We start from the raw sequence: 26,627 nt of genomic DNA, 5'->3' as shown, positions 1-26,627 counted from the left end.
GTGCCAGGGGTGGCAAAGCCAATATGATAAATAACAGTAGGAATGATGTTAAATGGGACTACACATTTTTTTGCTCTTTTTTTTTCTGATTACAAAGTTGACGTGCTTATCACAGAATATTTGAAAGCAATAGGAATATGTAAAGAAAAATAATCATCATCTAGACTACCTGGAAAGCACAACTGTTAACATGATTTGCATTTTAGCATTTTCCAAGGTGCATTCTGAATAAGATCCAAGTTAACATGTTTTCTGCAAAAACAACTTCCATGGTCAAATAATCTTGGGAAAGTCTGGGTTAAACAAAATTAAACTGTTTTCTTCTCTTTAGGTCTTTTCAGGGAATTTAATATGCTAATATGCATACTGGGCTTCCAAAGTGGAAACATAGAAAGTAAAAATTTCCAAATTTATTTATCTGAAGAACACTGATTTATGTCTTGAAACCAGTGTTCTTTCAGATACAGTTTTTACGTAATGCTGTGGATAGAGTGCATACTTCCAGACTTTTAAATAAACATTTAGATTTTTAGCTACATACTCTATTTTTATATTCCTTTTCTCCAGGTTTATGTTATAGGTTGTTTTAGTTATTTAAAACTCATTTAAAAATCCTTTTTGAAATAGTTGTAAACAAACCATATGTATGTCTGAGTGTGTGTTTGCATTTTTTTTTTTTTAACCTTTCGCCTATTGTGAAACATTTGGGCTATTTCCAATGAAATCCTTAACTGTGGAAGAGTATGAGTTTCAGATTTGGGTGAACGTGATTCCAGAACTGAAAGACTGCAAAGTCTACAGCAGTGAGGAGACCAGCCCCAGGGTTTGTTCCAGTTAGAAACTGTGAAAGCCATCACAAGTTTCAGAGAAATCTGTATGGGATGGCCCTATGACATGCTGTCAGGGAGAGAGACATGCGTAAGAAAGGACATTCTTACTGGGAAATAGGAGTAGTCAGCTGTTAGAATGAGCTGAGAAGGTAGGGGTGTGTGTGCAATTACCTATTTGGTTTGGAAGTACACATTTCTTCAAATGCAGCCTGGGTGGTCCCCAGGCCAGGCTTGGTCTCCACCCAGCAGCACTGGGGAAGCTTGGACGCAAGTGGAGTTCTGGTTATTAGACTTTGCTGAGGTCAAGGATGGTAAGAAAGCTCGGGGTCTCAGGCTCCGTTGAGGAGTGAGGAAGCTGGGCTTGGGGACACGTATGGATTCTGAGAAGGGAGTTTTAAACTTGGATTAGTTGGGGAGGATTGAGTTTGGAGCTACTTAATAGATAACCCATTGTCACAACAACAAAAGTAAGAAATCGTCCTAAAAGAACCAACAGTTCCTGTTTGGTTTTTTTCATTCAACAGGTACTTTTGACAGCTAACTATGTCTCAGGTGCTGGGCTGGGCACTGACAGCTAATTGTATTGAAAATATTACTGTACATTATGTGGAAATTTTATTCATGGGATCAAGTCACTTTGGCTGGAATGAAAACATGATTCAATCTTATTAAAAATACACATCTTTGAAAACCTCCAAGGCAGTGGAAACAATACTCTCTCTGTTTTAAAATAAGTCCAAATCTCTGAATTGCCAGTTACTACGCAGCTTGAAATACTTTTTTCTTTTTTTTGCCTTGGTTAACGTTATATCTGGTCCCTCAGATTTTCAGAAGGTTTACACAAATATAGAACTTGTAAATGTGTATGTGCCCTCTCGCTGCCCCCATCACACTTCTCCCTGAGATGAGTTCTTCTCACTGGACTCTGGGAAGTTGTTAGTATTGACTTTTCTTGGCCAGAACTGCGTGTCGAAACTGCCTCTCTCTGCCTAGGATTGTTAATGGCAAAACTGCCTCACTGGGGCGGTGGATTGCAAGGTTCGAGGACGTGCCAAGGGGAAAATTCCTAAAGGGAATATCCAGCAGCCCAGCAGGTCTGAGGTTCATTGCTATGACAGCAAGAGGTGGTTGGCTCTGGCCTCTTCCTTCCATGCCCGGACTTTCAGGGCCTCCAGCTCAGCAGGCACGGGGCAGAGCTGCCAGCTTGACATCAGGCAGCAGCGCTCACTCTTCATCTGACTAGACTCTAGCAGTCACCTTTGTCGCCTTAAACTTACGACTTATCTATGTGAAATGACAATCAAGAAGCCCTGGGAATAGTCTAAGGGGCACAGGGTTGGCATTTCAGGGAGCCCTGTTGTTAAATTCTGGTTCAGCCTTTGAACAGTTAGGAAATTTTGGACAAATTATCTAACCTCTTTGCATCTGTTTTCTTTCCTTCTTTTTGTTTTTTTCATCTGAAAATAGAGCTACCTATCGAATTGGCTTACGCCTGGGATTAATTGGAAGTGTTCCATGAAATATTGACCAACTAATAAGACTCTCACTGACTGTGATTTTAATTTCACAATTAATTGTAGCTGAATTATTAAAGTTTTTGAACATCAGTCAAATGAAAAATTCACAAGATTGGTTTAAGCTGACCACTCTTGGTTTCTATTCAGTAAATTATAGTTGCTATTTGGTTAAGGACCATTGTTTCCCAAATATAAATAATGCCGTTTTGTAACTCATTAGTTCATAGAATGTGATTCTCTGTAAGCAGATTTTCTTGCCCTTTACAATCGTTAGAAAAAGCTCTACCCGGTAAGATGTGTAGATAGTGAGCACACAATGTGTATATTGTAAACTTTCATTCCTTTTTCTTCTAGGAAAGAAAATAATCAACTAACCAAATATGTTCTTTCACTGGCCTTCATTGTTGGCAGCGGTGCCTAATGAAAAGACCTTATCTTTGAGACTACCAGACAGTTCCCTCTTGTATGAGAAGACTAGATTTTTATTTTGTACCTTCCTATCCACAGCTCAGGTTCCATCCCTTTTTTAGGAAGCTGCAGTAACAGAATATAGGCTGGGAACCTCTCACCACATGGTCACGTACTTTCCACATCTGTAAACTACAAATAGCCCCTTTACGTTAAAAATGCTAGGTTAGATGAGAACCACATATGAATTTTTGGTTGATAATAATTGTCTTGAAATGAATGATTCAGTTTGAATAGGTTATGCATTTCCTTTCTAAATTCTTGATGAGGTTGGTTCTCTTGACAGCACAGATTCTCTTGGGTATGGAGTGTGAGGTGACATCTGCATGAAGATGTTCTTTCTCATTGAGCTTGTTGGTGTCATCTTCATGTCATGTCAGATTCATTTCCACATGGATACTCATCCAATTAAAAATTGTCAATGCCATTTCTGAAGGAACGCAGATTGTTACTTTGGTCATAATGCAAACAGCTGTGTTTTTTCCTCATTAAGGTATCCCAACCAGGTTACCACTGGTCATAAACTATTAAAAATTGGTGTGAACCCTCAAGGTCATCGAGAAGGAAGATATGATCCTGGAAGAGGGTAGCCTACTAAAGTGTGTTCACATTTTGAAATGGTGTATTTTCTAATAAATGCAAGCATTCTTATTGAAACTGGCTGTTATTTGAACTGTATGAACACTTGTCACACATTACTATTTTGTGATTTCAGAGAAGTGGGCAATTTTAAAGGTTTGTCAAGCATCATTGAATTTCCTGACAGTACTTGTATATTTTATGAAAATAACAGGATTTTGCTCTTTGCACTAAACTGTTCCAAACAGAGAAAGAGTACATGAAGTTAAAAAAAAGACAAAAAACAAGGGGCAAAACTAGCTGTTCCTCCCCCACCCCCCCAAAAATGAACAAAAGCCTATAAAATTTTTCCATCTTTTTAAGTCAAGGACACACTTTAAATGACAGTCAATGAAAGCCTGGCCTCAGGATTATAAAGAGTAGAAACATATCCAGTTTCTGAACAGTTATTTCCTTCTCCACTTAACATTCACATTGTGTTTGACACTTGAGCACGTTTCCTGACATCACGAGCCTTCATTGCATTTTTCCAGTTTTGAGTTTGATTAAAAAAAAAAAAATCACTTTCTACATTGTCAAACCTAGATGGTTTCCAGTCTGATAGAGGAAAATGATTATGATTATTTAAATTTGTATTTTTTAGTTCATTGATAATGTTTGAGAAGCTCTTAAAATATTTAATTTTCACTTGCTTTTCTCTTAAAAATTCACCTCATACCCTTTATCTCTTCTATGTTTTTATATTCATCTTTGTCATTGATTTTGTAAGAGCTCTGAATATGTATTTTTCTCTTAAAAACCTATTGAATTTTTATATTTTATGTTCTAAATATTTCCCCAGTTTTATCATTTATCATACAGTTTTGCTTATGGAAGCATTTTAAGCATTCTAGTTTCATATTATTTTAGAGACAATTCCAAGTGTTTTCATTTGTCTTACTTGGAAATGCATGTACGTTATAGGTCTTTGAAATATTCCCTGAAGTTTATGATAGATTAAATATTGGATGAAAACAAACTGAAGTTTATTCTCTTGTGGTATGAGATAGGGTCTAAATTAAAAAAAGTAATTGCCTGAGCATTGTCTATTGAACAGTTGATCTTTTCCCACTGATTTTAAATGGCACCTTGATTATATGTTAAATTTATTTTAATTCATGTGTGTGTTAGTGGGCTTTCCATTCAGCTGCACTGATTTTTATGCTTTTCTATCAATCCAAAATATTTTACTTGCAGTGTCTCTATAGTATGTTTTAATGATCTCGTAGGGTAAGTCATCACGGTCAATGTTCTTTTTAGAAATTCTCCTAGCTGCTCTCAGGCATTTGTTTTTCCATGTTGAATTTAGAATTGGGAATGAGAATTGATTACTTGCATTGAATTTCCATATAGATTTTTAAGGAGTTGATATTACTACCATGTTGAATTTTTCCATTCAGGGACATGTCTCCAGCACTATTTTCTTCCCCTGATGGCTCACCTCTCTGTCATAGGACATCAGATTTTAGAAAAGTATGCCTTTGTAGGTGCCCTCCGTCAAGAGCAAATCATATTGAGGGGTGTTGAATTAACCAAATGTATCCTATTAAGTAACTTTCTTTGTCATTGTGGTTTTCAAAGTGTGATCCCTGATCAGCAGTGTATCCACTGGAACTTAATAGAAATGCAGATTCTCAGACCCACTTCAGACCTACTTAATCAGAAAGTCTGGAGAAGGAGCCCAGCGATCTGTTTTGCATGGGAAAGGCTGAGAACCTCTGGTGTAGTGTATAGGGCATAGGCATTGGAGTCACATGGTATAAAATCCTGTTTTAACCCTTTACTACAGTGTATTTTGCATAAGTTACTTTTATATTTGTCTTAATATCCTCATCTGTAATATGGGCTGTTACAAGAATCATCTGTATCATAAACAAGGAGTGTAGATACTGAGTAGCTGTGATTGTTTCTAATAAGCAAGGGCTGAAGTAGTGCACAAAATAAGTATTAGATAGTAGTGGTGGTGTCTAGGGTAATGGAGGGAAAGGTCTGGAAAGCAAGGGGTGTTGCTGGTTTTGATGGGTTCTAGATAATGGGTGATGCCAAGAAGGGCATAAAAATAACCTGGTATGGGACGGTGAGAATAAACATTTTCAGTCTTGTTCATGGTTGGCACCTTTTAAGTGGGCAGACACACAATGGCATACTATTAGTGAAATCCCTGAATTTCCTGTTAACAATAGGTGGAGGATTAAATTGTTGCAGTTCCATTGTTATATTGAATGAAATTAAAGACTGTTATATTTCTCTAGTTTTAAAAAATTATCATAACAAATTTTTAAGAAATTGAGGGAAGGGTAACTAGAATATGCAAATGAAATAAGGGCTAATATCTTCATTCAAATGGTAAAGATTAAAATGAAAATGTAAATACAAAAAACCTTATCCGTTATTGGCAAACTAGAAAAATGTTAATTTACTCAACATATTGATAAATTACTTTATGCCAGAAACTGGGCTCTAAGTAGAGGGTATAAAATGATGAGTAAGTTTTAAATGTGGCTCATGAGTGGTTCACAATTGGGTGGTAGAAATAGCCAAGTGATGTGAGACTATCAATTGCAAGGCTAGGAATAAAGACAGACGTGGATGGCTGTGAGAGTCTCAAGGCTTCCTGGAAGAGGGAACTCTTGAGCTGATCTTGAAAGACAAGTACATCCAGGAGAAGTATGTAGAAAATGCTATAGGAACTCATTCAGTGATTAGTTCTGCTTGAAGGCACCAAGACTCTTACAGCATATGTGACTTGAAGGTTGAATGGGAGTTGCCGAGCCAGAAAAAACGACAGATATTCTAAATGAAGACCTCAACACACCAGAGTGACCTGAATATTGTGGAATGTGGAGTAGTCTGGTGTGAGTAGAGCATATGGACTGGGCAGGGGCAGGTGAGGCTAGAGGTGAAGTTGGGCCCAATTGCGCAAGTTCTCCTAAGGTTATGGTAGATTGAAAGACTTCTCATTTTAATATTTAGATTTGTTTTTGGTAAAAGTATTTTATCTCAGTTGTTGCTAGGTCTTCATCTTTCTTTCCTTTTTTTTTTGGTAACCTATGTCATTACACTCATATCAGATAGGGAATTTAGGTTAGGAGTTCAGAAAAACATTTCTGTTACAAGTTCATGTTCATATAACACAGTTTTAGTTTGGGTCCTATTCAGCCTTTCTCAATATTAAAGACTTTCAACCTATGGGTGCGAAAGTTCATTAGTTAATTCAGACAAAGCCTCTTCCACCAGTTGGTGTGGCCTGGAATTATTCTTGCCTCCTGAAGCTTCCTTGTTAAGTGTGCTCTCAACATCCATATATCCAGGACTTTCCCCACTGAGCCCCTGGATGTTTCTTATGCTGCACTGGAGTCCTGTCCTAAACTTTTGGTCATTTGGCTGGGCCCTGACTCCCTGGCTAGCTAATTTTTTCCCCTTGTGGCCTGGATTTCTGTGGCCTCAGTAAGCAGTTGTGAGCCTGCTGTGAATCAGAGAGACCACTGGGAATCTTGACCACACCCCTAACCTGACTTATACATATACCACAAGTGCCTTGAGAGCTTGGCTGTTATTTCATCCACCAGCTGACACCCCTTTAATATAGCATAGGTACCCCTTAAAACCAATATTGAACCTATTCTTAGCAACTGTTGGGGGTTATTGTGACTTTAGGTTACACATGACTGGTCAGGCCCTCTTGTCTCAGCCCCACTCAGCCTGCTATTAACTTTTACTCCAAGTAGAGGAAATGTATTTGTATATTATAAGAATTACAAATTGCTAAATCCTGTGGGCTCTTGCAGTATAATGTCTTTTCTTATTTCCATTTTTTGATGTCCTAGTGTAGGCTTGGACTGTTTTGATGGCTCCTTCTTACCCTTAGTTTTTATTTTTTAAGATTTAATATACTACAGGGATATTTCCAAGCCATGAGTCAATTCATTTCAAGCTCCCCTGCTCTCCCCCAAAATAATGTTTGCTACCTGTACAATAAAGGCCAGACTCTGTGGTAGGCATTGAGAATGCATGGATGCCTGGTCCTAACTTTCCTTTCGGGTCTTGGCTCCTACCTACATTCTTTTCAGACCTGGGAGACAGCCTGTGACATCTCCTGAATACTGGGGAGTTTCAACCTCCTTGTTTTTCTCTAGTGTTTCTTCATTGTGGAATTCTACTGGCCCACCTCACTGCCCAGAGGAATCCACACATTTTTCAAGGCCCAGTTCCAAATTCCACCTTCTTCTTGAAGCTTTTATAGATCCTCGAGCCAGATGCATTTTTTTCTTGCCTTTGCTTTCATGGTACTTTGCCTCTAACTCTGCCAGAGCATGTATGACTGTCTATCTTCTATTTTTGTTTTGTTTATAAGCTTGTTTTCTCAAGTTGTAAGCTTTTTAAGAGTGAGATTTAGTTATCTTTTTATCCATGGTAGCACTCCCTCACATTATTTTGTCCATTTGGGTTTTCAATAAATGCTTTGTTTGTGTTAGGATTTTGATGGTCTAAGAAACTTTGGTTTTTACAAAAAGGGGTGCAGTGGAGGAATAGAGGATTTGGGTGAATGCTTGAGGCTGTGTGAGAAGGAATGGTTTGGGAAGGGACACTCTCCATGGACCTTTAACTAGTTATGGTAGTTGTAATGCTTTATTTGAAAATTGCTTGAAAATAGATCATAATCCTTATCATTTATTGATATTATTAATACCAAGTACCTATCTTGGTTTAGCTAATCCTCCCAACAACTCCACGAGGTTCATGTTATATCCCTTTTTATACAGGAGGAAACTCTGAGGCTCATACAGATTTCTTAGCTGAGATTAAGTGAAGAATAGAACCAGGTTTTCATGTCAGGTCTGTCTGATTCCAAAGCCAGCATTCTTCATCACTGTGTTCTCCTGCTTTACCTAAGCATTTGGAAAGTAGGTATTTCTGACCCCACCTTCCTGCTACAGGGAACAAGTCAAGTTCTGCTTCAGATCAGCTCACAGCAGAAAAATTGATTTGTGTGTGCCCATCTCCAAACTAGTGCTTATCAGATTATAGATGCTTAAGACGTCAGCAAGGTACCTTAACCTATCAAATTGAATTATAGATAAGAAAATGAAGTTAAAAATGTAAATATTGGTTTAAAGACATTTATGTCATGTGCAGTCAGTCGATGGGCAAACACAAAGAATTGATTGATTTTGGCTCTTCTTTCTTTGTTGTATGGTTAGAGGACTGGTAATTAAGAGATCCTGTTGGAGGGTAGTAGAAGATTTAAGAGGACAGTGAGAATTTATACATTTTTCTAGAGTGGAGGGTGATTTACTTTCAAGTGGAGAAGAAAAAGCTGTGAATTGAGGTATTTTTTACATGCATGTCTGCCTGGTTTTTCTTTACATGATGTATGGAAGTTCTGGGGGGGTTTTTTTGTTTGTTTTTCCTCTTTCTTTAACCAAGTAGGACTTCCTCTGAAGGATCTTTTGTCCTCAGAGAACTTTTGAATCAAGGCATCATTGTAGAGAAAAAGAAAGATCAGCAAGATGGATACCTTCTTAGTTAACTATCCATCAATGTTTATATGTTGAGATAAATGTGAATGTTAAATTATTAGATGATTTGTTTATTCAATGACTGTTGACTTATATTCCAGACTCTCTATTGGGACAGGGGATAAGACAGACCCAGTGACTTCCTCAGAGACCTCTCAATTGTTGACCCAGCAAAGAGTAAAGACTCTAATTTTACATATGACAACAAGAGTAATAATATAAAAGTTGACCCACATTTATTAAGACCTTATTAGATGCTAGGTCTTAATGCTAAGTATCTTAAATATATTATAGAATTTTATCTTTATAACAACCTTTTGTGAGAGATCCTTCTGTCTTGGTTCTTATTTATCAGATGAACAAAAAACCTGAGACAATTAGAGGCAGCAACTTCTCCAGGATCATACTTGGTAACCTTGCTACTGTGATCCATCCATTAAAAGTATACGTATATGACTTTAGTATGTTCCATGTGAAAGTGAAAGACTTTCTTTAGAGATTAGTTTTCCAAAACTTCTTGAAAAATAGCGTTCTGTCTGCCTGTTCTGACTTTGTCACGTAGACTTTGGTCTGAATCAAAGATGTGCCATTTTCTTATTGGTTGACCTTAGGCAAGTTACTTAACCTCTCAGAGCCTCTGTACCTTTACCCATAAAATGGGGATTAAAACCACATTTTGCATGTATATGTAAAGCACAGGACCCTAAAATCTTAGTTCCCATTTCTTTTCCTCTTATTTTTCCATGAAATGAAAGATAGTACTGAATTTTTCAGCTTGACTACCAACAATTTGCTTGTAAACAACTTGAGGAGTTCCAGCAACTTAAGAAGTCCAGTTGTGATACTGGAGAGTAAACGTTGGACTTGAAATTGGAAGTCTTGTATTTAGGTTGCTACTTTGTGGTCCATTTCTTATTTTAAGAGGGATGGAAATATTTTCATCTAATAATTAACCCATGACTTTTTATTACTTCTTGATGCTTGAAAGGGCTACCGACTCCGCAGTCAGGCGAAGAGCAATAATCAACCTTTGGGTGTTCCATTTGGATAGTGGGAGTCAGTTGCATAATAGGAATAATGCTGTTTCTATCTCTTTAGCTAAACTAAACAGCCTTGATTCTAGATAAAAGCTTTCCTCACAGATAAGCTTCTGGAGTGCCCAGTTTGACTTTATAATTTCGTAACATTTGGTTACCCCCATGAGGTCTTTTGAAGGTACATGATTGTTTATCTAGTGGTTAAAGTAAGTACATGACTATGAAATCTTTGTTGTTGATTAAACGAAGATGTCATATGACAGTGTGGATTTTTTGAGGGTATTGTTCCGTTTAGCTGTGCTGAAAAACTAGATTTAAAGTAACAACTGACTACAGTGAAGTTGTGTAATACCATATTAATTTAACATTTCCATGTGCATCAATCCATTTGATGATATACCTATATGAATCATAATTAGAAGTATGTAACACTTTCTAAAATATAATTCTGGAGAAATTGTTAAAAAAAATCAAGTTTTTTAAAATTTGGAAATTTAATTTTGGTCCTATATGGACTGAAAGAAGTTGTTATTGAAAGAAATCAATGGTGAAATTTTTGGTGAGGTGAATGATCAAGTCCTAATTTATTTGAGTTTGCATAAATGGACTTTATTTGGTTATGCCATATTTATGGGAAAGATACAAAAAAGATTAATTTATTTCTATCTTGGTATATAATGGTTTGCAACTGCATAATAATCCTTAAACAATGACTTTTTTTTTTTTGCTGTGAAAGATTTGCCCTGAGCTAACATCTGTTGCCAATCTTCCTCCTTTTTTTTTTCTTTTCTCCCCAAAGCCCCAGTACATAATTGTATATTCTAGTGGTAATGACTTTCTTTTTATAAGGTCTATGCTATGTTAAAATGAATCCGGGCCCTAATTTTTAACATAAAAATCAGCTAACAATTATCAAGTGCTTACTATATGCTAGACATTGCACTAAGAGCTTAATGTGTGTTTTACTTTTGTAGCAACTCAGAGATGGGTGCTAAGATGCTTGTTTTACAGCTGGAGAAATGCAGGCAGAGAAAGGTGAGATCTTGCCAAAGTTGCAGATTTGGAAGGTGATGGAAGCAGCATGTGGACCCACTCACATTCCCTTAACCGCTGGGCTGCCGTTGCTTCTACGGTATTACAAAAATGTTTTTTCACTTTGCTGTGAGATTTTTTGTGTGTAAATGAAATTTATCTTTAATATTTTATTCTAGAATATAACTAAATAATAGATGTGAACCAAGTAGATTCTAAAACCTTAGGAAGACAGGGACAACGTATGCCTTCCATATTTCCCTACATTGATCACATATGCCTAGGACACAGTAGGCTAGTTCATTCATTTTTAAAATTGAATCAACTAAAACATGCTTTTGTAGAAAGTGGTATAAAAAAATCATATATGATGATTTTAATTTTGTCTGGAAAACAGGCATTCACTATTGAAAGGCGTTCAAGTGTTCTTGACTGATCTAGTTTCTTATACAATGCAATGAGTGTCAGAAACCAAAAGGGTTCTTTTATTTGTAGTGCTGGATGTTGGTGAAAATACATCACAAAATACCTCTAGCCAGTTGTGATGTCTGACAAAAATGCTACCATATAGCATCCATACCATATAGCATTATGAATTTAGATTAATAGTTGTGAGTAGATGTGTCTAGAGTTAGAGTTGGAGAATATAAATGAAAACATTTTATTTTCCTGAACTTTTGCAGACTGTTGCTCAGGGTCTTGACTTACTCTTAGTCTTACCTTGATGACAGAAACCTGGATTTACCTTTTGAATGTGCCACTTTTTAAACTTATCTCTTATTGATTCTATCCTTAGTATATTTCAGAGAGGGATTTTTGAAAATCTAACTTTGATTTTTTTTCTGGAAGTCAAAATACCTTTTTAAAAACAGTAGTCATAGAGCCAAGAAAATTGAGAGAGAAACTAGTGCACATATTTGCATTTGGGTATGGAAAGTAGAGCCCAAAATAGTACACTGGTCACACATGATAGATTTTAGCTCTCTAATAGAGTCAATCTTTAGACATACTGTATTTCATTGAATCTAGGATGCAGTCAAATTTCAGATTCACCATTATTTTATGTACCTCTAAAAGATAAGACATGTCCAATTAAATTGATACAATGCTCTTAAAAATGTTTTTATTAAGGCATGATTTATATATGCTAAAATTTACCTAGTTTAATGTGTAGTTCACATTTGACAAACCCATGCCATCATGACACACCATCACAGCTACCATCGCAATTGAGATATAGAACAAGTCCATACACAACATATTACGACTTAGTTTTTATATTACATTTAATGAAATTGAAAGGTATTTTAAATTAATTTCACGTTTTCATCATGTCATTCTTGTGCAATCTTAAAAAGGAACATATAAACAATAATTTTACAGTTTTTCTTAAACTTCATATTCACAGTCTGACTCTTCTTTTGAATTGAATTGTCAGTGACTGTTATTTCACTCACTCTTGTCCTCATGCAGTCCAGAGCATGGATACAGCACTTCTGGAAATATATTCTACTATGGCTCCTGGGATTTTCATGTCCATTACATAAGTTTCAGCCACCATTTTCTTATTTTAACAACTGTGGTTTTTGTTTTTTCCTCAATAGTAACACATCACTGGAAGTTAAGCAGCTTCGATTCAAAGTCAGTAGGAACTTTCTGACAAATTGATGCTTGAAGCCTTAATGTTAGCCTTGCTGGATGTATGAAATGATTGGTCTCATTAGCTTTTTGTTGCTTTCACATATCTTCATATTGTCCAAGAGATTTGGCAGTTACTTTGCCTCTTGTTGTTTTGCTTGGTTGGCAGTACTAATGTGTAGCAGCAACGATGCACGTAATTCTCTGGGGTTGGCGACAACATGGACACCTGGGACCACATATGGGCATACTTGCATCATGACTATCACCTGGGCAACAGCAACTGAAAGCTGCCGTTGAGTGTAAGATACAACTAGATTTCACACTTATTAAAAAGTGAAAAAAGTGTGGCTTACAATTGGTAAAATATGGTTTTTAGGTCCACCACTTAACAATTTTATGCATGAGGAGATTTAGGTACACAGGGATTAGTTTGGGGTCAATACAGCTCTTTGGAAGCAAAGCTGGGATCAGATACTGGGTTTCTGTGTGCTCGTTTGAAGTGCTTTTCACAATACTCCTGGGAGAGATGTTTTGTTCTAACAGGAGGTGTGGGATGGTAGCAAAAGGATTGGCTCAGTGGTCTGACAGACTAGTTATTTGCATTTTGGTTCTGTGCTTACTAACCTGTGACTCTCGAAGTTATTTACTTTCTGAGTCTCATTTTTCTCATGTGAGAAATGAGATGATGATGATACTTACCTCAGAGGATTGTTAGGATTAAATGAATACTAGCATAAAAGATTTCACACATTATTTCTCTTTTAATCAGTATTGAAAAAAAATATTATTCTCTTTTCTTTACAAATCTATTACCCTAAAATGAATGGTTTGTAACTCTCGAGACTTTTAAGCTTCTCTATCATCTTCTGAAATTCTGTGTCCCTGTACATGTAGTGATGTGTCCTGCTGTGACAGAAAAGTCCAACATGAGTTTGACCATTGACATGAGATAGACACGTGGTAGTTCCTTCCTCAGTCATGGCAGCTACCTGATTCATAAATGACTTTAGCATAATACTGCTCAAATGTTTAAAAGATTTTTGAAATGTTCTTACACTCTTTGTATTTGTTTTGCAAAGTTAAATGCTGATAAATTCAGAAAGTACAAAACACTCAGATTTCCACCACCCAGAAATCATTTAACATTTTTTTAAGTCATTTTATCGTCTTTCTTTAGGAAATAAAACATTATAGGTAACCACCACTCCTGTCCTAGTCACATTGTAGAAGTGACCAATATCGCTTAATAATGTTCATCTTTCTGATCTCATTTTTGTACTTAATAAGTATAAACAATATATGATACTGAATGCTTTTATAATTTACTTAATTGGCACATGCTTTTCATATATTTGTTTATTTTATTTTATATTTCTTTTCAAACAACTTTTGTTTAGGATAGAATTATTTTTTAAAGCTCTTGCTGTGAACCAGATTTCTGACATCTGAATTCCCTTTAGAGAACTGAAGAAAATTCAACAGTAAGAATTTTGAACTTTGGTGATTTGGAGAATTATAAATTTTTAAAATATATTCATGGCATAAATAACAATAAACAACTAACTTTAACGTTACCATAAAAAGAAAATAATTATTTTGATTAAGGTGTTTCTTTTACCTGTTTAAAAATTTTAGATCCTGTATTTTTATTCTATGATAATCATAAATACATTGCTTCAGTCTTCATCAAAATTTTAATAGCTACATCATATTCAATTGCATTGATGTGTCATTTATTTAACTCTTAAATGGCACATGCTTCATTATAGAATTACTTTTGGATTATTTTCTAATAACTTGGATTTTTAGAAGTCAAACTTTTAAGTTTCCTGATAAATATTTGCTTTGGTAATATGACATATAAGCCACACATATTTTTAGAACATAACCCCCTGACCCCAAATCTAATTTTCAAATCTCTTCTTAAGAAAAAAGATCTTGAATTGAATATATCTCAAATACTAGAAAAGGAAAAATATTCCATAGGCGAGCATACAAAGATATGTATCTTTTCATTAGAAGTATAAGTAATGAAAATATTATGATTATAAGATGATATCCATTCAAGTTGAGATTGATAAAAGTGAATAATTCATTTTTTTCTTATCTAACTATATTTTTCTCTTTCATACATATGAAAATATATCTAGTGATATTAAGTTGATGTTTTACCTTTTTCTAAGATAAAATTTTCTGAACATCTCAAAGTAAAATAAGGTACATGATTTTTAATGAATTATTTGGAATTAATTTTAAAGACTTGATTTTTAAAATTCTTTATAGAGAGTTTAAGTGAATGTTACTAGAATTGTGTGGCTCTTTAAATACAAAATTCTGGATATATGATATTAATGTCGTGTGAATATATTTATTGCGTAAAATATTGAGCTGAAGTATATAGGGTACTTATGTTTGAAAGATGATATATCATGATCAGGACAACTCACAATAGTAGAAAGATGCTGAATCTGGGTATTTCAAAAATAAATAATCTTGTGTTATATTTAATGAAAATGACTGAGTAATGTAGTATGTAACTGGACAATTTATTCAGAAACTTAAAAAATCGTATTTGTATATAACTTTGAAGTTCACTCGTATAATAGTACGAGAAAATGCTGTGTTCTCTTGTCTAATAGGTACATCAATACATTTGTCTTAAAATGATAATAAGAGACAGATCTCTGAATGAAAGAATTACAAGTTTGTTTTGTCACCATTTATGTTCTTTAGAACCAAAGATATGAAATTTACTTAATGAAAAAGTCAGTTACTTAAAAGTTAAATATCTTTTCGTCATTGTCATTTTTGGATTTCTTAATACTCTGAGACTTGGGTAATTTTTGAAAGACCAATTCTGTAATTTTGAGCTGTTTTACATTTAGCTTAGGCATGTAATCCTGTAGAATTTTAAGCCAAGAAATGATTTTTATATTAATCTTCTGATTTTATAGATGAAGAGTAGGGACTTCCCAGAATGACAACCTCAGCAATAGGGATTTTGCTGTCTAGGGACATTTTATTATATAATAAACAAATAATTCACCATCAGATGTTAGTTAATAGTGAATGTTTATTTCCTTTGTAGTTGGGTATTTTTTAAAGTGCTTATATAAACATACCTACCAGAATACTAAAATTTGTAAGCTGCATATATCTTTCAACTTTCTGATTTCTACAGAAATGTGGGCATAAAATGCTGCAGGTTAATTCTTTTCTTAAAATTCATCAAGTATACATTTTATTCATATCTAATTTAAATGATAGAATTTATCCTTTAAGTCAAGAAAATACTGTTTTAGACAAAAATGGAAATATTTAAGGTACTTAATGTATTGGTATTTTTTGAGGATGACAGAATTACAAATGGTCTAGTGCTATTGTCTAATGTACATTGAGACTATTTAGTGAATGTTGTGGAAAATACCACATTGTTTAGCTATAAAAAGAAACATTGTTTGTACTTTTTTAAGACTATGTGAGTGGGGCAACAAACCAGCTATTTCTGGTTGAAACAGCTTCACTTTAGTTAGTGATAATCTTTCAAATGAAGTGATATAGAAAAAATTATACTTTAAAATACTGTGGACTTTTGTGCTATATACTTAAAACAAAATTTTCAACTTTTAAAAAAACAATAGTGTAGTATTTTTATTTTTTCCATGTACTTAAGTACTTTAAAAATCTTTAAAAATAAAGTACTGAAGTACCTTTAAGTATTTAACTAATCTTTAAATACTAGTTAAAGTTCCACTGTACCTTGGAAAACTAAACTGAGAACAAGGAAGTAAGTAAATAACATAAGGTCAGAGTAGCTAAAGCAGATATTCCAAAGTTCAAGTGTTTTTCTCAAAGGGCACCTACAGATTCCTTACTCAAACCTGATCAGATTTTAACTTTTAATTCTAATAGACAGGACTATTTGATTTCAAAACCAAAGGCAGATGCTAGAAGTACTGATTTAGCAAAGTGGAGATGGAGTACTGAAAGTGTGACACACTAAGTGATGACTGGAAGAAAGTGAGGAGACAGAAAAACTGTTAGAACTAGACTCAAGAACTCCACGGACCTTCCCATGAGGGCCCATGCACATTGGTAAGCCTCTAAGGTGTTGTGTAATCCAGCAAGGACATAACACTGAAAATAATATTTACCAAGTTAAAAAAGAGACCATAAGGCACTAAACCAAGGGAAAATGTGTTTAATATATTTAAGAAGGTTGTAAAATTAATTATAGACTGGGCCAGAAGGAAAAGCTAGTTCATTTCCACAAGTATGAAATTGTACAGAGACAGTCTTTGACCCAAAGATATTAGTTAAAATAAAGCTTAAACAAAAACCACTCAACCACATGGAAATAGTAGACAAAGTGAAATTTAATCAAAGTGAAATAAGAATCAAAGTGAAAAATAAGAGAACATGAGCTAAGAAGTTCAGCTCATGATGCTAAAACAAAACAAATGAAAGGAGGAAGTAAATAATACATATATAAGCAGAAATCAATGATTTAACAAATACAGAACTGCAAAACTATGTAGTTATTTTTTTAGGAGGGGAGGGCAACACAGCTCTCTTTCAAATTTGATGAAAAAAGAGGAGAAAAAGAAAAATCTTATAGATTCCAAGAGTTTTTAAGTTACAAGAATAATAGGTATAACTTATGGTAATAGGTTAGAAATTCCAGATGAAATGGATGACTATCTGGAAAATGCATGAAATAAAAATTTGAATCAAGATTTAGAGTTGTTAAATCAATTGATTATAGAAAAACAAGATGAAGAAGTTATCAGAGGTTCTATCCTCCAGAAGGTTCTGGGATTAGTTATGGAGGCAAGCCTGTTTGGTCTTCTAAAGAATAGATAACACATAACATTCTGGGTTTTTTTTGGTTTTCTTATTGAGCTTACTGGAAAAAAAATTTTTATGTTTAAGGTATACAGTATGATGGTTTCATTTACATATATTGTGAAATGATTACCACAATAGGTTCAGCTAACATCCATCTTCTCATATAGATACAATAAAAAGAAAAAAGGAAAAAAAATTTCTCCTTGTGGTGAAAACTCTTAGGATTTACCTTCGTAACAACTTTCCTGTATATCATACAGCATTGTTAGCTATAGTCATCTTGTTGTATATTACATCCCTGGTACTCCTTTACCTTATAACTAGAAGTTTGTGCCTTTTGACCACCTTCCTCCAATTCACTCTCCCTTCACCCTCTGTCGCTGGTAACCACAAGTCTGATCTTTTTTTTCTATGAGTCTGGGATAACATTCTTTAAAGCTTTACAGAACATAGAAAAAACTAGGAAGTTTCTGACTTTATTCTACTTAGTGAGCATATCTGTACTGACATTTTGCAAAGAAATTGTACGAAATGAAAAAGGCTATCCTCTCTTTTCAGTGCAACTGTAAAATTGCAAAATAAAATTAAATTCATCAGCATATTACTCTGTCACTAAGTAGGATTATTGTGGGAATCCAAAAATGGCTTACAAGTAGAAAACTGTTTATATATTACATTAATAACTCAAAGGGAAAGTCATGCTCAAGGTTACATTGTTTGTGGCAAAACTAGGTGTCAAAGTCAGTTTTGCGATGCACATGTTAGCCAGTCACTATCCATCCCTGGGAAGTCACTCTTATTTCTCCTTACAAATTAAAATACTTCTCCTAGACTTCTCTGAGGCCCCCTGTCCTGCCCTGTCTCTCAGTTTTATCAAATGCTTATCTCATTCATGCTGCAATGACTCCAAGACAAGGGGCTCACAGCCTCCTGAGCCAGTCTAGGTCTATATTGCATGCTTGTCCATTTATCCTGTGAATGTTTGCTGAGTGCCTGCCCAGCACCAGCCGTGGTGCTGGTGTCTGGGGCGACAAAGATCAATAAGAGAGTCTTCCTGCTTGGAAAGGCCCCTGGTCCGTCAGTACTTCTCAATACTGTAATAAACTGTTTTTGAGAGGGTATAGTTTTTTTCTTTTAATGGTCATGTTTATTCTACTCTATTAGGAAACAATATGTATCAATTCATGGGTTCAGTATGTTATTGCTTAAAACAAGAGAAAGTAATTAAAATACATAAATAAAACATTAATATTACACTAATATGGTGAAAATCTTGAAAGGAAACAAAGATTGGGAAAGGTCATATGGTATAATAGGACAGCTCAGAAAGTGTGAACAGTATGGAACTGAAGTGTGTGTCTTTATAACTTCTAGTGTATAATTATGTATAGTTATATACATATAGCTATATAGTTATATATAATTCTGTCCTCTAGAGAGACAAAACATTAAATCTGGTTCTTCTGGCCACTGAATAGTTCTTCTCAAAATATGATGGAAAATTAAAACTGAGAAACCTAGAAATGGAGGGATATTGATTAAACAATTAATTAAACAACATATATATTAAGCCAATAGAAAACATTATAGTTAATGATGAAATATTAGCAGTTATATCATTAAAATCAGGAATTAATTAAAGATGCCTCCCATTACCGTTACTAACTTTTTTTCTGAAAGTTCTAGATAATGCCATTGGATAAGATATGACAATGAGAGGTATACAGATTCAAAGGAGTGTACTTTTTTCCCCTCCCTTCTCTCTTTTCTTTTTTTTTTCCTTTGGTAAATAAACTGCCTAACACCTAAGATAATCAAAGGAAAACATTTAAAACCCATACAAAGGTTTAGAAAGTTGTTGGGATATAAAAATTGATAGGCACACACCTATTAGAATAGCTAAAATTCAAAATACTGACACCACCAAATGCTGACAAGGATATAGAACAATTGGAACTCTCATTCGTTGCTGGTTGAAATGCGAAATAGTATAGTCACTTTGGAAGACAGTTGGATAGTTTCTTACAAAACTGAACATAGTCTTAACCGTACAATCCCGTCATCACACTCCTTGGTAGATATGAATTTCAAATGAATTCAAACCTTATATCCACACAAAAACCTGCACAAGATTGTGTATATTAGCTTTATCATAAATGCCAAAACTTGGAAGCAAACAAGATTTCCCTGAATAGGTGAATGGATAAATAAGTTGTGGTATACCCATTCAATGAAATAGTATTCCACAATAAAAATAAATGAATGATCAGGCCAGCCCAGTGACACATCGGTTAAGTTCAAATGTTCTGCTTCAGCGACCTGGGGTTTGCCTGTTCAGATCCCCAGTGCAGACAAGCCATGCTGTGGTAGGCGTCCCACAAATAAAGTAGAGGAAGATGGGCACAGGTGTTAGCTCAGGGCTAATCTTCCTCAAAAATGAATGAATGAGTGAATGATCAAACCATGAACAGATATGGAGGAAATTTAAATGTATATTGCTAAGCGAAAGAAGCCAGTATGAAAAGGCTACATACTATATGATTCCAGTCACATGACATTCTGGAAAAGGCAAAACAATGGAGACAGTGAAAAAAATTCAGTTGCTAGAAGTTTGGGATAGGAGAGGGAGGAACGGATAAGTGGAGTGTAGGATTTTTAGGGTGGTGAAACTATTTTGTATGATATAGTAATGATGGACACATGTCATTACATTTTTTGAAACCCATGCAACTGTACAACAGAAGGAGTGAACCCTAATGTAAACTATGGACTTTAATACTAATGTATTAATATTGGCTCATCACTTGTAACAAATGTAAAAGGTGTAAACAATAGAGGAAACTTGTCAGGGGAAGGGATTAAGGGTATATGAGAACTCTTTGTAATTTCTAATCAATTTTTCTAAAAACCTAAAATTGCTTTTTAAAAAAGTCTGTTAATTTAAAAAATTAATATGGAAAAATCTGCATCCTTGCCCCTTAGCCACTTTAGGCCATCATTATCTACTTCCAAAACAGTGGCATCTGCAGAGAAGGGAACAGGAGATGACTCATTGGTGAGAGAAAGAAAATATTAGAACTTCCATTAATATGTAATTTTATAAAACTAGAAGTTGGGGCCAGCTCCGTGACCGAGTGGTTAAAGTTCTACACACTCCGCTTCAACGGCCCAGGTTCATGGGTTTGGATCCCAGGCACTGACCTTCTCCACTCATCAGCCATGCTATGGAGGCATCCCACATACAAAGTAGAGGAAGATTGGCACAGATGTTAGCTCAGAGCTAATCTTCCTCAAGCGAAAAAAGAGGAAGATTGGCAGCAAATGTTAGCTCAGAGGAAATCTTCCTCACCAAAAAAACCCAACAACAAAAACCCAGAAGTTAAGCTCTATTGATATTTAAAGCGTGGTTAGGCACTGAAGAAGTTACTCAGTTTGTGGGTCAGAGAGTTATGTCACAGCAAGAGAGGGTGAGTGTGCCGTACTGGGGCCACCTTGCTAACCTCATGTCGTTATTATCTTTCAGTGTATTGCAATTTACATGTTTGTCAGTGTTTTACACATCATATTTATAAACTAATGTTCAGGATGGACAGATGTGAATATCTGCAAAGAAATCACACGTTGAATATGATAAAAATACAAGCACAATTGAACTACATGGAAACAGCAAAGTTGACACTTATTTTAGTATAAGCTTGTTGTCAGCCATGCTATAAGAAGCAATCAGATCTGATAAGAATTGGAGCCCCAAAAGCAGTTGACTACTTGAAATAAGAATTTACATCTACTTTTTACTAATAAATACCATTAATACATAAAACATATTAAATGTTTGTTTCATTTTATCATACTCTTCAATTGCACTTTTTTTATTTTTTGCTGAGGAAGATTCGCCTTGAGCTAATATCTATTGCCAATCTTCCTCTTTTTTTTGCTTGAGGAAGATTAGCCCTGAGCTAACATCTGTGCCAGTCTTCCTCTATTTTATATGTGGGTCACCACCACAGCATGGCTGATGAGTGGTAAAGGTCCATGCCCAAGACCCGAACTTGTGAACCTGGGCCACCAAAGCAAAGCACACTGAATGTAACCACTAGGCCGTGGGGCCAGCCCCTTCAATTTCACTTTTGAAAAAGGACCCATGAATACAGCAACACATGTTACTTATAATTGAGTTGCTGAGTCTACTTTTTCCTTTCACTGATAGAATTGTGTGATCAAATAAGATCCAGATTTCCAGTCTGGATTAGTCTACCTGGTTTTCCTGCCTCTGGTCTTACCTGCCTTCAATCCAGGCTCCATATTAGCCAGGGAAAGCACTCTAAAATGCAGCTCTGATTCTGTCACTTTTTTGATTTAAACACTCCCTCTTTTTTTTTTTTTTTACTTAGATTGGCACCTGCGCTAACATCTGTTGCCAATCTTTTTTTTTTCTTCTCCCCACAGCCCCCCAGTACATTGTTGTATATTCTAGTTGTGAGTGCCTCTGGTTGTGCTATGTGGGACGCCACCTCAGCATGGCCTGACGAGCAGTGCCATGTTCATGCCCAGGATCCGAACCAGCAAAACCCTGGGCTGCTGAAGTGGAGCGCGTGAACTTAAGCACTCGGCCACGGGGCAAGCCCCCTCCCTACTTTTTTATGCTAAGGCCCAACTTTGGTCCTGTAAGATACACTGCTAGGGGCCCTGTCTTCCTCTCCAGGCCTTACCCTCCCCCATCCCTGTCCCTAGAGGATCTTTCTCTCCCTTAGCACTGCCTAGAGGACTTTCATCCCCCCTTCACTAGGCTGTGTCTTTCTCATTTTTCAGGTCTGTTGAGCTGTCAGTGCTTCCAAAAGGCCTTTTCTACATCAAACCTGGGTGAGGTGCCCCCTTATGCAGCCCACTGTCCAGTCAGCTTGGCCTAGACTATTGCTATTTGCTTGTTGCCATTGTGACAGACTTCAGCAGGGGTCTCTAGGAATTACCACCATGACTGTCCTAGTGTTTGGAACACAAATTTATAATTAGATAAATTGATTAAAACCATGTTTTAGGAGAGAAATGGTATGCAAAAAGGACCCTATACAATGTTAGTTGATAAAGATATTATAAGCCTGATTATCTCAAAACATATTAGATGAAGAATAATAAATAATGCTAGTTTTGTTTGCCAAACTTTGTTTCTTAATTCTTTTATGACTGTTTTATCACTTATTAAAGACAATATTGTATATTATTACTAATAATACAGTTATTGAAAGGCAGGGAAATGTGCAATAACTCAACTTACTTAATGTAAAATAGTTAAACTAAGTTACTTCCTAGCTTCCTCCAGAAGTTCTGGTCGTTATTCTATGACCACGTTTACAATCTATGATAAGATTACTAAGCCTTTAGATAGTGAGAAAATTTTTTCCTGTATTTAAGGAAATATTTATGTCATAAAAATTGAATTAGAACTCTGTATTGTAACCTTTAATCCTCGATTACAACGGCAATTTCTGTTCTTCAGAAAGGGAAGGACCATCTAGTACTATTATGTGACCTGATTATTATTTGATTTTGGACAACTTCTAGACATGTCTTGCCTTAATTATTCATGTCTGTGTGCCTTCCTTTCTCTTTCCCTCCCCTTCCTTCCTTCCTCCCTCCCTCCCTTATTTTGAGTTTGATTTTAAAATGTTATTCCCAACTTGTTGGTAGCAAATCTACCTGGATGTTTCTGGGAAAATTGTATAGACCTAGAAAAATAGTTATGTATCAAAATACTGGTATTTCAAAGTACAAAAACTGTTAGTATTAAAATAAACCACCCCAGAATTCTACTGTAATTTGTTGTAAATTTCCTATAGCCTACATCCCTGAACATATTTATGCTCTGACTTCCTCCATCACATCATACAATGGACCTTACTTGGAAAGTAAGTCAACACTGTCTGATGAGTGATGCAATGGAAGCTGGGCACACAACCTTCTCGTGACTTCAATAACCCCCATCCCTTGCTTTTTCCTGCTGTACTGGGCCACGTGAACGCAGTTTTTCCACATTTAGATCATCCTCTGCCCCCAAATTCATTACTGGCAGGTGCATGTGCACGTTTGTATGCGTGAATTGTTAAAGCTTAGCCCTCAGTAGAGGTACATGTTTGAGCTATGGGCTCTATGTTGAATATTCCTATTCACTGCTATTAGATAATATCTTATGGACTTATGATGAATGCATCCCACGTGCCATCCCATGGCTGAATGCTATGAGGTTTACAAAAATACAAGTTTTTTTCTTCTTTTTTGCAGATTCTTAACTTTAATTTCTCTAAAGTTATGCTTTTCGTTTTGTTACTAGCATTAATTTGTGAATGTTAATTTGCTCACTGGATAATGGAGTTGACTGTAAATAACATAAAAGATGGTTAAATATTTTATGTCTATTTTTTCATGTAAATTTTGATTTAGTTATTAAACTCTATTTCTGGACACTAAGCTAAAATGAACTTTTACGTTTACTTCAAGTCAGGAAAATTCATTATTATCTTCTTTTTTTTTATCCTTTTGAATGCTCAATAAATAAAACATGTGGTTCAAAGGACTAGCAGTGTCTGTAGGAGTTTGTACTATAGGCCAATCTTCCTTCAGCCTCTGGAGCCCATCATTCTGCTAGAAATATACAGCATGTTCACAGATAATGGAAATAAATGTTATTTACTTGTGCAATTGCCTTCTTCTGTCATGGATAGTTTTACGTTAAAGTGGAGTGGAGGCAGGAATAGAAAATTATGTGGCAGTCTGGGTATCAATAACGGCCATTCTATTAAAGTTTTTTGAATAACATACAGTAAAATTAACCTTTCTTGGGAGTATAGTTGTAGGAATTTTAACCCCTGCACAGATTCATGAAGACTCCACCCAAGTCAGGACACAGAACAGTTCCATCCTCCAGAAAAATCCCTCTTTGTATTTAGACCTTCTCCCATCACTAACACCTGGTGACCACAGACCTGTATTCTCTGTCACTATAGTTTGACTTTTTTAAGAAGGTCATAAAAGTGGAATCATAAAAGTGGGACCATCTTCTTTGACTCAGAATAAGGCCTTTGAGATTTATCCAACTTTAATGTGTATCAGTAGCTCTATTTTGTTGCTTAGTGTGGTATTCCATATAATGGATGTGCTACAGTTTGTTTATCTGTTCACCCACTGAATGCCATTTGGGTTGTTTCCAGTTTTGAGTCATTATGAATAGAATATTTATGTACAGGTTTTTGTGTAAACACTGAGTTTTCATTTCTCTTATGTCTAGGAAGGTAATTGTTGAGTCATATGGTAAGTGTGTATTTAACTATAAGAAACTTCCAAGTGATTTTCCAGACTGGCTTTACCATCTTGCATCCTGCCAATAATGCATGAGCGTTTTATTTGCTCTCCATCTTATTGGCACTTGGTATTGGCTGGATTTATTTTAGCCATTCTAATAGGTGTGTAGTGATATCTCATTTTGTTTTTAATCTGCATTTCCTTAGTGGTGCTAGGTGTTAAAGAGCTTTTCATGTGCTTATTTGCCATCTGTAGTGAACTCAGTCCTTTGCTGATTTTTAAACTGGGTTGTTTATTTTCTTATTGTTGAATGTTCAGAGTTATTGATATATTATGGATATAAATTCTTTGTCTAATGTGATTTGCAAATAGTTTCTCAGACTGTGGCTTATCCTTTCATTCTCTTAACAGTGTATTTTATAGAGCAAAAGCTTTTAATTTGGTAAAGTCCAATTTATCAAATTTTTCTTTTAGGATTATTCTTTAGTGTCTTGTCTAAGAATTTGTTGCCTAACCCCAGATCATGAAGATATTCTCCTATGCTTTTTTTTTTTTTTAAGTTTTACAGCTTTTCATTTGTGTTTAGATCTAGCATTCATTTTGAGTTAATTTTTGTTAAAGGTATAAAATTTAGGTCTAGATTTATTATTTTTTTTTAGCATATAGATGTCCAATTATTCCAACATCATTTGTTGAAAAGACTATCCTTTCTGTATTGAATTTGAACCTTTGTTAGAAATAAGTTCTTTATACTTGTGTGGCTCTATTTCTGGACTCTATTGTGTTCTGTTGCTCTCTCTGTCTATCCATTAGTCATTACTACACTCTTGATTACTGTAGCTTTATAGTAAGTCTTGAAATCAGTAGTGTGGGTTCTCCAGCTTGCTCTTGTTTTTTAAAATTGTTTTTCTATTCTCATTCCTTTGCCTTACTAGATATTTTGGAATAAGCTTGTCTATATTTACAAAAATCCTGCCGGGGTTTTTGTAGATAAAATTGGGATTGTGTTAAATGTATAGATCAGTTTGGGAAGAACTGACCTCTTTACTGTGTTGAATCTTCTAATCCGTGAACATTGTATCCCTCTCCATTTGGTTAGATCTTCTTTGATTTCTTTTATCAGTGTAATGTAGGTTTTAGAATACAGATCCTGTATACGTTTTGATGGAGTTATACCCAGGTAGTTCATTTTTGTAGTATTTTTAAATGGTCCATTCTATTCTATTCTATAGAAATACCTTTGGTTTTTGCAAAATGAAATAAAAAGGGCATTTTCCTTCTTCTTTCTGTGCATTGAGACCCCTTTCCTGCTCCTTAACCTTGGAACTATAGGGCTTCTCCTTGTACCCTCTCTTTGCATCTATTGTCTACTTCTGAGTTTTAGGCTGCCTTGAGTCCTGGCTGGGATATAGTGGAGGGGAAAAGTGGTTAGCTCACTGCCAATTCAGTGGTACTTTGAACGCTGATCTTCTCCAATCCACCTGCTCTAATTTACTTTCAGAGTCCTCAAATTAACACTTCATGCATTCTGTCTGAATTTTAGAGCTGTATTCTGCTGAAGAGACAGGGTAGGGTGTGCTTAACTCATGTTTCCTGAAACTAGAACTAAGACCAATCTCTTTTGCAGTGACTGAAATTAAGTATTATTAATCACATCTCAGATTTTGTTTGCTGTTAGCAGACAATCCCCCTCTGTGTTGAGATCTGGTAACATTTCTTCCTTGTCTACTCCCTTTCAAGAAAGTTACCAAATAACTCTTTGCCCAACTCTGAATACCCAGCTCCTATTCATAGTTGTAAAGTATCTATTCGGGGAAAATAAAA

The 26,627-nt window shown here is 35.3% G+C and overlaps 1 protein-coding gene across 30 annotated transcripts in view; it reads left to right on the top strand.

Moving 5' to 3' along the window:
* COBLL1 (cordon-bleu WH2 repeat protein like 1) overlaps nt 1-26,627 on the top strand; it is a 152,880-nt gene that overhangs the window by 16,569 nt on the left and 109,684 nt on the right. For 3 of the 30 annotated variants that reach the window (XM_070581459.1, XM_070581466.1, XM_070581456.1), the window contains exons 2-3: nt 11,001-11,121; nt 12,829-12,961. The exons of 23 other annotated variants lie outside the window; for them this stretch is intronic. Coding sequence is in view for 2 of the 7 variants with exons in the window: in XM_070581434.1 (XP_070437535.1) it covers nt 11,009-11,121 (113 nt within the window). In the remaining 5 variants the exon portion in view is untranslated. Of the gene's footprint in view, nt 1-11,000; nt 11,122-12,828; nt 12,962-26,627 lie in introns of those variants that run through there. 4 more of the 30 variants (XM_070581451.1, XM_070581445.1, XM_070581434.1 and 1 more) reach the window with 2 other exon arrangements.

This window comes from Equus przewalskii, chromosome 17 (assembly GCF_037783145.1).
Source record: "Equus przewalskii isolate Varuska chromosome 17, EquPr2, whole genome shotgun sequence".
In the NCBI taxonomy this organism is placed as follows: Eukaryota; Metazoa; Chordata; class Mammalia; order Perissodactyla; family Equidae; genus Equus; species Equus przewalskii.
Note: the sequence above shows the minus strand (reverse complement) of the source record. Positions and strands in the feature narration are given on the sequence as shown.